Source organism: Ctenopharyngodon idella, chromosome 1 (assembly GCF_019924925.1).
Source record: "Ctenopharyngodon idella isolate HZGC_01 chromosome 1, HZGC01, whole genome shotgun sequence".
Classification (NCBI taxonomy): domain Eukaryota; kingdom Metazoa; phylum Chordata; class Actinopteri; order Cypriniformes; family Xenocyprididae; genus Ctenopharyngodon; species Ctenopharyngodon idella.
In genome coordinates this window covers 28880706-28891872 of record NC_067220.1, presented here as the reverse complement: position 1 = coordinate 28891872, position 11167 = coordinate 28880706, and the positions used below count along the sequence as shown (strand labels likewise).

Genomic DNA, 11167 nt, shown 5'->3' with positions numbered 1-11167 from the left:
TTTTTTTTTTTTTTTTTTTTTTTTTTTGTCGTTTAGCTATTTTTGTTTGAATATTCGTTTGGTTGTCCTTCCAAAATAAAGCCGTCGTTTACTATTCCTAGATTTAGAACATTGTTCTATATTTTGATGTTTCTTATAACGCATTTTTTTTTTTTTTTTTTTTTTTTTTTTTTCTCATTCTTTTAATTCGGCGCCAAGATTGTTTTCCTTGATTTAATTTTCAGTGTTGAAATATTGTAATAATTTTAATGACCCAAAAATCGATATCGGTAGTTGCTCGTTCTATGTCCAGTCGTAGTAGTGGTGGTTGAATGACCCCTGTCGCGTGACCGTTACTTCAAACAGTCCCCCCACTTGACAGTGAACGTTGACTGAAGGCAGCTGATGTTTGAAGACCTTGCACGAGTATCGTTTAATCGACTGTTTAATTAACTTTATAGCACTTGTTCCATAAAAAGTTGCCCTCGTTACTGAGAAATGACGGGTAAGTTGATCCTTCTAATACTACTAAATGTTTAGACCGAGTAAAAGTATATTTCGAGCTCACTTAAATTATTAACTGGGAAGGACGGTGTGATGTATTTGACCTAATCCAACAAACCTATATTTATAATGGCGTTTTGAAAGAATTTTTTAAAATACTTATTTTGCTTGTTTAAAAGAAATTGTTTATTCCAAGTGCTGTCAACAATATAAGCACTCTATCTGCACATCAAGCCTGTTCAATCACTGACCATGCCATCCAGTGACGTGTCAGAGCCTGCTCCCATTGCCTGCCAAAGAAAAGGGGGTCAGAAAAACAACTGTGGTGATATCTTGTGTATATCAGTAACCAAATCACATTGGCAGGTGAATGTAATATGTCATTGATTTAAACTTGAAACCTTGTGTGCTTTTTGAAACCCACCTTAAAATTCAGGCACACTTATTTCTTTTATTAGGCTAATATTCAGATGTGTGCTTGGCACTTGTTGGGTGCTTTTCCTTAAATATCAGGTCCATTTAGTTTACAAAATTAAATTCATGTAAGCATCTGTCCTAAGTTTAGTTAAAAAATAAAATTATCATGATCATGAATTTAGTTAAAAAGTAAAAGTAAAATTAAGATCAAGATGGCGCCGTGGATTTTACTGTTTTTGTTAGTAGTTCTATAGTCTCAGCCTCACACGTCTTAAAAAAACATCTGATGCATATGGAATACTTAACTGGAAACACTTCAGGATTTTCAAAGTCGTCATCTGGTTGGTTGAATTCTACAGGATGTCAGAGAGACGTGTGTGTCGCATTTAATGGTCCGACTGGAAACAAATGCCGTGGAACACCAGACCCCCTAGTGGAAGAAGAACTCCGTCGTGTTTACAGCTTTGACAATGAGTGCTTACCAGGATCAACTAAACACTGGATTTTCAAAAGTAGTCCTATGTGAAGTTTGTGGCTCGTTGCAGTAAACCTGCACTCTTGAATTAATAATTTATTAGATGCATGCTGGTGTGTTATCGCAGGGACATCGACTTTTTCACATTTCTACTTTTTCACGCCCCTGAACATGACGCAGAACAAAACGAACTATGATTGGTTGCGTTGCATGTCAGTCAAACGTCCTCTTGGGTGTTCCTTGGCCAACGAAAGCTGCGATAGGCTACGAAAGTTATATCCCTACAATAGATACACATTTTTAGATTTCACATTTCTGCATTCCTCAGAAGCGGAAGTCGTCATAGTTGGGTAAACTTTTCTAGCGGTGAATGAGAGACTTCATTACATAATGTGTTTCCATTTGTGCAAATAGCAATAGTGTTTTCATAACTTTCAAAAAAAAAAAAAAATAGAGAGTGATTGATAATGACAGTCAAAGTCAGAAAAATGTCATTTTTACTGTCACTCCCATATAGCGGCTGTATTAGATACTCCCTCACAGCAGCGTTAACTAGTTTTTGTAATTGGATGCAAAGGTAATATAATACTAAGTATAGTGTTATAAATGCACATTTAAAAAAAAAAAAAAAAAGACGCTTCGGAAGCAAGCTGGCGCTAGTCAAGTGCGACAGAATCAGCGGGGAAATCGCGTGGCGGTGGGACATGCTTCTACATAAATGAAAGGTGGTGTACAGGGGCCATATTATAGCATCATATATAGCAAACAGGGTTCAAATGGTCTAACTAATCAGCTCAAAAGGGAAGCAGTCCGCCAACCCAACTCCTTAGTCTCGGCTAGTTCCTATTCCCAGGATATGGGGGAGTACTTTGGGTTTGAGCTCAATTCCGAGCTCGGAGCCTCTCCTCGGACAGCACGCCACATTTACTCTATTCGATCATTTGTAAGTGTGAAATCATGAAAAAACTGCCACATGTAATCGGACATTATTTTCTTTTTTATTAATTTATTTGCAAAGATTTATTTTTGGTGTTTTTCCCTTTAATTATGATAGGACAGTGAGCATACAGGAAGAGAAGTGGGAGAGAGAAAGGGGTGGGGCGGGATTCGAACTCGGGTTAACCGAGCTGCCCACAAGGCTATCGGTGCTGACGATAGGATATTATTTTCAACTTGACCGCAATGTTTTATTCTTCATCATTAAATACACTAGTCAACATTTGAAGTGGATCAAAACCTTTCATCAAAGTTTTCCTAAAACCAAAATGCAATACCCATCTTGTCTTAGGACAACTTTGATTAACCTTTTTGATCCACTTCAAATGTTGACTACTATACATTTAGCCTGTACATAAATTAACCTTTGTTATGTCATCGCAGATTAATTGTAAACACAGGTAGGAATACCTGCAAGGCATTTCTGCCTGCCATTTGGACTGGCTGCAGAGACGTCAGCCAGGAGCCACCCATCGTTGATGTTTTGCTCCTTTAATTCCGGAACATCTCCGGTTGGTGGAGCAGCGGCAGGGACGTCTCCCTACTGACCCCTGCAGCCAGCCCTCGAATTCTTCTCTCCCCCACACCTTGTACTTTCTCCGCAGCCAGAGCTAGAAACTCCCTTTCTCTACTCCTCTGTTAGATCTTTTAATGCCTTTGACAACCTGGTGCCTCTGACAGCAAGAGACTTCAGGAGCCGGTGAAGCCTCGACAGCCAGCTTCCACTGGATAAGTGAAAGCACTCCACCCTGCCTCTGTGCACGCAGCTGTTAGGTCTGCATACTTCTCCTTCTTCCTCTCAAAGGCAGACTCCAGGCCATCTTGCATTCATGAAGAAAAGGCTCAGCACCCAAATCTCTATCACCTATTGCCTCAATGGTGTACAGTGTCTTACAGTGTCTGTAATAAGGACTGTAAAAAGATGGACTAATGAAGCAGAGCGGGATTTACAAGCCTGCTTCAAATGCACTGACTGGAGTGTTTTTGAAGCTGCTGTCTCCAACCTGGACGAGCTCACGGATTCTGTAAGTTTCTGTGAGGATATGTGCATCCCTACCATGACTCATTTAACTTACAACAATGACAAACCATGGTTCAAAGCAAAACTCAGACAGTTTCGACAGTCCAAAGAAGATGCCTACAGGAACAGGGATAGAGTCTTGTTTAAAGGGCTAAATACACACTGACAAAGGAGATCAGAGTGGCTAAGAGGAACCATTTTGAAAAGCTGAGAAACCAGTTTTCAGCCAACGACACTGCATCAGTGTAGAAAGGCTTGAAAGACATTACTAACTACAACCCCCCACCCCCACCCCCACCCATCAACACCTCCAGCTTTTTTGTTTTTTTTACAGTGTGGTGTGGTGTATTAGCCCAAAGCACATTTATTGCATTATTGTCCTCTTTTTACTATTTCTTTCTTGTATTTTATCTGTGTCTCTTTCTCTCAGAGGCTCAGGCCTTTGTGACCCTGGCCACTACAGATTCCTATTGCATGGGATGTATAGTGGTAGGCAAAAGTTTGCGCAGACATGGAACATCAAGGAAGTTAGTGGTGATAATTTCCCCCAGTGTTTCCAGAGCAGGAAGGTGAGTGAGCAACTGTCCTTCACTAGTCATTTTGAAATAACATCAATCCATTCCTGACTCAGAAGTGAGGGCTATTATAAGTGATAAAGCTCCTCCTTCTGTAAATTTATAGTATGACTTTCAAAACGGTAATACATTCCCATATTTTTATTTATTTTATTTTTTTTGGGTTGCTTTTCATCTAACTTGAATTGAGATTGATTTTTTTTTTTTTTTGCCTCATTGATTTTTATGCATTCTTCTAGATTGGCCCTGGAGGACGTGTTTGATGAAGTTGTCATGGTAGATGTGTTGGACAGTAGAGACAAGGCTCATCTCGCCTGGCTGGGACGTCCTGAACTAGGGGTCACCTTCACCAAACTCCACTGCTGGACCCTTACACAGTTCAGCAAGTGTGTGTTCTTGGATGCAGACACACTTGTGAGTTCTTGGTTCTGTTCAGATAAATGAGAGTAAAGATGGCTATTAAACTACATCAAGGTGTTCAAAGCTTTAGGAGCACACAGAATACATAACTAAATAAATATATATTAAAAATGCACAATATGCAATAATACACAATGTGCCATGGTCTACATATGTTACAGTGCAAGTAAACTACATTTGAGGAAAATGTATGAGTTGATGCCCCCACAAATTAGGCTGTTATATTATTCTGTGCCGCAGGTACTGTGTAATGTTGATGAGCTGTTTGAATATGAAGAATTATCTGCTGCACCTGATCCAGGCTGGCCGGATTGCTTCAACTCTGGGGTATTTGTGTTTAGGCCCTCCCTGAATACTCATACCCAAATACTGGAACACGCCGCACAGCACGGCAGCTTTGATGGTGAGTCACTCCGTTATATTTAGCGTATATTACATTCAGATCTTTTAAGTTCAGTCTAAATCGGCTGCGCTCAATCGGATGTTGGAAGTATAATTAGCCTCAAATGCTGTTTTGTCACATTTGTATTTTTAATCTTTAAAAGCAACAACAGGAGCATCAAATATACACTTCCATTAAAAAGTTTGGGGTCAGTTATACAAATGCAACAAAGATGCATTAAATGACCAAAAGTGACAATTGTATATATAATGCATTATAAAAGTATTTTTAATGCATAAATTATACCTTGTAATGCACCTTATAATGTATTGCATGATCTCATGAATAATTGTAACCACACTTATAATACATTGTAATACTTAACTAGTCACTGTTACATCTTTACAAAGTATAATGCGTTAAAACACACGACCAACAACCAATTTTAGATGTAACAAGTTATCTGCAAATATTAAAATGCATTTTAACTTTGGTTACAATTATTTATGAAAAGATATATTTCATTATATCGTACCTAGAAAAATACCTTTATAATGCATTATACTTAAAGGCTTCAAGTAAAGTGTTACCAAGATCTCAGGTAAATGCAGTTAAATATGAACTTTTTATTCATATTATGTTTTCCACAAAACTTTTAAGCAGCACAGCTGTTTTCAACATTGATAATAAGAAATGTTTCAAAAGCAGGTGACACCAAAGACTGGAGTAATGTTTGCTAGAAATTCAGTTTGCCATCAAAGGGCTGAATTACATTTTAAAATATATTCAAATAGAAAACAGTTGTTTTACTTGTAATAATGTTTGACAATATTACTGTTTTATATTGTGTTCTTGGTGAACAAGACAGGCTTCATTTCATTATAAAATCTTACAGAGCTCAAACTTTTGAACTGCATGTGGCTCTTCATTGATTGATTGATTGATTGATTCACTCACTCAGATGCAAACACACTTGTAAGTACTTGGTTCTGTTCAGATAAATGAAAGCAAAGATGGCTATTAAAGTACATCAAGGTGTTCAAAGTTTTAGGAACATACAGAAAACATCATAAAATCTTACCGAGCCCAAACTTTTGAACTGTATGTGGCTCTTCATTGATTGATTCATTGATTCATTCATTTATTAATTCACTGATTCACTCACTCACCTCACTCGGTCACTCACCTCACTCTAGGTACTACAGTACTGTCAAATATATATAAATGACATTAATACGACATGACCCGTCATGCATAGGAGGAGACCAGGGTGTTTTAAACACTTTCTTCAGTGACTGGGCAGTAAAAGATATCAGGAAGCATTTGCCATTTGTGTACAACCTCACAGCCAGTGCCATCTACACGTATCTGCCAGCATATCAGCAGTAAGTATTCACACTAAATCTTATTATTTAGGTATACCAATAAATAATGGTGTTATTTATTTGTGTAACGTGCTGTTTATTAACTAATCATATACCGCAATAAATACATACACAAGTAGGACAAATAAGCATTTTGGTTTTGTACAGGTATGGCCACCATGCAAAAATTGTCCACTTCTTGGGTGGGATCAAGCCCTGGCATCAATCCTATAATCCACAGTCTGCCAGTGAGTCATATTTCAATGGTTGCAAGAACTTTGAGCAGTTTATACATTTATGGTGGGCGGAGTACTACAGTCAAATCCAGCTACAAGTTAAGAAGGATGACAAGAATGAAGACTATGTAAGACAACATTCACATCAGATATTTTGTTTTTTGTGTTGTACATAGCAGTGTTACCTACGTGGCCCATTTGGCTATTTGTATGACTTACAGTAGATTTATGCATTTTGCAGATACTTTTTTCCAAAGTGCCTTAACACTGCATTCAAGGATTACATTTGATCATTTCTTTAATCGCTAACTAGAGTTATTGCAAACAAGCGCTTGGAACCTTATAGTCCACCCATAAATCTAAATTCTGTCATAATTTACTCACCCTCATGTCATTGCAAACCTGTATTGTATGACTTTCTTACTTCAGTGAAACATAATAGAAGATATTTTGAAGAATGTTGGTAACCCAGCAGGTTTGGTTCCCATTGACTTCCATTATATATTTTTTGGTCCATACAGAGGAAGTCAATGGGAACTAAAACTGTTTGGTTATCAACATTCTTCAAAATATCTTATTTTATGTTTCACTGATGAAAGAAAGTCATATGGGATTGGAATGACTTTTCTTTTTTCGAGTGGATTATTCCTTTAAATTCCATTAGTATAATAATTTTATTTAATAGACAATGTTAAATGAATTTAATCTGTCATACATCTCTGATCTTTTTTTTTTTTGGTTTGCAGTCAGTGCAGCAGTTGGATTCCCTACAGACACATCAGACTCCATCACAAAACCAAAAGAGCAGCACTGAAGCCCACCACAGAGAGATGAGACCCTCTTCACCTCTCCAAGATCTGACTTTGGACTCATTGACAATCAGCTCATTTGAAAAGCCTGAGGAAATGGTAAGTGATAGGTGGTGCTGTCCATCCAGAGAAAGGTTTGAAGAACTGAAATGAAGAGTTCTGAAGAGGAAGGGGGAAAAAAACAACAAAAAAACAACAACATTATGCAGCCTTGATTCATCTCTCGCTCTGAGTCTCTCTCTGAATCAACTCTACTTCCTTTAAAAGTATTGTGCCCTCTGGGCTTTTAGAAAAATCCAGTGACACACCCAACAGTGACTCACTCCAACACCAGTGACTCACCCCAACACAAACATGTTCAGAAGGATGCAAAACCGCAATGAATGTGAAGATATCAGTTTACATGTAATGCAAAGACCCAGAGGAAAAAAATGGACTTTTGATTGATTGAAGAAAAGGATACAATAGGTTGTTTGCACATGACGTTACGTGGTGGCGCGAAATGCAGATGGAGGGCAGGAAGTGATTTTCTACATAGGGAAGCACTATGAAATGCCTATAATTTGCGTCTCTTATGGTTGCTCTAATCGATCAAACCGAGAAACCACAACCACAAGGAGCCTTTATCGTGCACCAAAAGTTGTTGTTCATCAAGGGGAAAAATTCAAGAAATTGACTGAAAAATACAGGAAAAAGTGGCTTGTAATCCTGCGTCTGTGGTCGGGAGGAGCCGAGTCAGATAATGCTTGTGTGTGCAGTGACCACTTTGTCAAAAGTTAATACTTGCATATGCAACTATTAACAAAAAAGTAGTATGCCTCCATAGTTTTGTATGCTTTCATTTGTTTTTTGGAGTAGAAGGATGTCCGTGCCCGGTTGCATAAAGCACCTAAGTGTAAGTTAGGTGCTAAATTTCCCTTAGAGAACTGTTTAAGGAATTATATCATAGACTTTATCCTCCAGTTTCACAGACAAGGCTTAAGCTAGTCCTAGACTATATGCATGTTTGAGCTGTTTTAACCCAGCAGGTTCGGTTCCCATTGACTTCCATTTTACATTTCTTGGTCCATACAGTGGAAGTCAATGGGAACTAAAACTTTTTGGTTATCAACATTCTTCAAAATAACTTCTTTTACATTTCAATGATGAAAAAAAGTCATATGGGTTTGGAATAACTTTTTTTGGGTGAATTATTCCTTTAAATTCCTATTAGTATAATGATTTTATTTAATAGACAATGTTAAATGAATTTAATCTGTCATACATCTCTGATCTTTTTCTTGGTTTGCAGTCAGTGCAGCAGTTGGATTCCCCACAGACACATCAGACTCCATCACAAAACCAAAAGAGCAGCACTGAAGCCCACCACAGAGAGATTAGACCCTCTTCACCTCTCCAAGATCTGACTTTGGACTCATTGACAGTCAGCTCATTTGAAAAGCCTGAGGAAATGGTAAGTGATAGGTGGTGCTGTCCATCCAGAGAAATTAAGGTTTGAAGAATTGAAATGAAGAATTCTGAAACATTATGCAGTCATTAACAAAAAAAGTAGTATGCCTCCATAGTTTTGTATGCTTTCATTTGTTTTTTGGAGTAGAAGGATGTCCGTGCCTGGTTGCATAAAGCACCTAAGTGTAAGTTAGGTGCTAAGTTTCCCTTAGAGAACTGTTTAAGGAATTATATCATGGACTTTATCCTCCAGTTTCACAGACAAGGCTTAAAGAGTTAGTTCACCCAAAAATGAAAATTCTGTCATTTATTACTTACCCTCATGCCGTTCCACACCCATAAGACCTTCGTTAATCTTCGGAACACAAATTAAGATATTTTTGTTTAAATCCGATGGCTCCGTGAGGCCTTCATAGGGAGCAATGACATTTCCTCTCTCAAGATCCATAAAGGTACTAAAAACATATTTAAATCATTTCATGTGAATACAGTGGTTCAATATTAATATTATAAAGCGACGAGAATATTTTTGGAGCGCCAAAAAAAACAAAATAACAACTTATTTAGTGATGGCCGATTTCAAAACACTGCTTCAGGAGGCATCGGAGCACAATGAATCAGTGTTTTGAATCATGTTTCAGATCACGTGTCAAACTGCCAATGGCTGAAATCACGTGACTTTGGCGCTCCGAACAGCAGATTCGATACACTGATTCATTGTGCTCCGATGCTTCCTGAAGCAGTGTTTTGAATTGGCCATTACTAAATAAGTCATTATTTAGTTTTTTTTGGTACTCCAAAAATATTCTCGTCGCTTTATAATATTCATATTGAGCCACTGTACTCACATGAACCGATTTAAATATGTTTTTAGTACCTTTATGGATCTTGAGAGAGGAAATGTCATTGCTCCCTATGAAGGCCTCACAGAGCCATCGGATTTCAACTAAAATATCTTAATTGTGTTCCGAAGATTAACGAAGGTCTTACAGGTGTGGAACGGCATGAGGGTAAGTAATAAATGACAGAATTTTCATTTTTGGGAGAACTAACCCTTTAAGCTAGTCCTAGACTATATGCATGTTTGAGCTGTTTTAACCCAGCAGGTTCAGTTCCCATTGACTTCCATTTTATATTTCTTGGTCCATACAGTGGAAGTCAATGGGAACTAAAACTTTTTGGTTATCAACATTCTTCAAAATAACTTCTTTTACATTTCACTGATGGAAAAAAAGTAATATGGGTTTGGAATAACTTTTCTTTTTTCGGGTGAATTATTCCTTAAATTCCTATTAGCATAATAATTTTATTTAATAGACAATGTTAAATTAATTTAATCTGTCATACATCTCTGATCTTTTTCTTGGTTTGCAGTCAGTGCAGCAGTTGGATTCCCCACAGACACATCAGACTCCATCACAAAACCAAAAGAGCAGCACTGAAGCCCACCACAGAGAGATGAGACCCTCTTCACCTCTCCAAGATCTGACTTTGGACTCATTGACAGTCAGCTCATTTGAAAAGCCTGAGGAAATGGTAAGTGATAGTTGGTGCTGTCTATCCAGAGAAATTAAGGTTTGAAGAAGAACTGAAATGAAGAATTCTGAAACATTGTGCAGTCATTAACAAAAAAAGTAGTATGCCTCCATAGTTTTATATGCTTTTATTTGTTTTTTGGAGTAGAAGGATGTCCGTGCCCAGTTGCATAAAGCACCTTAAGAGTAATTTGAAAACTTCACGTCAAATGTTACACGGAGCGAGCAGGTTCAATCCAAGTCTTACGAGACATGACCGTCCGCTTTAAACATTAACATTTTAATTTAAGCATTTATACACATAAACATTGATTAAATTACATACGTAGCATACCCTGTCTGTATTAACAAATACGTGTTCATGGCAACAATAGAATTTTATAACGGCAAAACCTGGGTCGCTGTTGTGAAGCACAGAGGTTTCCCTTAGAGAACTGTTTAAGGGATTATAGACCTTATTCCCCTGTTTCACAGACAAGGCTTAAGCTAGTCCTAGACTATATGCATGTTTGAGCTGTTTTAATTGAAAGCAACTTGTACTGACATATCTTAAAATATGTCAGTGCCATTGTTTTGTCTCAAGATGCACACCAGTAATATATATATATTTTTTTTTTCAGTGCAAGTTTATAAAAGATACTTAAATGCCCTAATTGAACTAAGGCCTAATCCTGGTTTAGGCTAAACCCTGTCTGTGAAACCAGGCCTATATGCAACACCGTTAAGTCAATCCCATAAGGGGAAGGGTTTGTGTACTTTTGTGTCCATTCCTTTCACATTTTTTAACCACGTTGAGAAAAACAAAAAACGAACAGTTGTTTGGTATATGTAAATACTATGTTAAATACCAAAATTTAAATTAAAACCGAATACACAAATTGCATGTGCACAAAATAAATATTTTTGCTTCTTTATAAACCAAAATTAAAAATGGACAGATTAAAGACAAAGAAATGTCAATTTACAAGTTTTCTTTTGTAAATTGTTGTTTCTCCCACACTTTCA

At 37.4% G+C, this 11167-nt stretch overlaps 1 protein-coding gene across 7 annotated transcripts in view; it reads left to right on the top strand.

Moving 5' to 3' along the window:
• The first annotated feature begins 316 nt into the window (after window positions 1-316).
• gyg2 (glycogenin 2) overlaps window positions 317-11167 on the top strand; it is a 387175-nt gene continuing 376324 nt past the window's right edge. For 2 of the 7 annotated variants that reach the window (XM_051908469.1, XM_051908461.1), the window contains exons 1-9: window positions 317-484; window positions 3823-3961; window positions 4207-4381; window positions 4628-4790; window positions 6028-6154; window positions 6302-6497; window positions 7116-7277; window positions 8470-8631; window positions 10002-10163. In XM_051908469.1, coding sequence (XP_051764429.1) covers window positions 478-484; window positions 3823-3961; window positions 4207-4381; window positions 4628-4790; window positions 6028-6154; window positions 6302-6497; window positions 7116-7277; window positions 8470-8631; window positions 10002-10163 — 1293 coding nt within the window. In that variant the 5' untranslated portion in view covers window positions 317-477. Of the gene's footprint in view, window positions 485-2755; window positions 3962-4206; window positions 4382-4627; window positions 4791-6027; window positions 6155-6301; window positions 6498-7115; window positions 7278-8469; window positions 8632-10001; window positions 10164-11167 lie in introns of all 7 variants that reach the window. The other 5 variants (XM_051908485.1, XM_051908476.1, XM_051908512.1 and 2 more) reach the window with 5 other exon arrangements.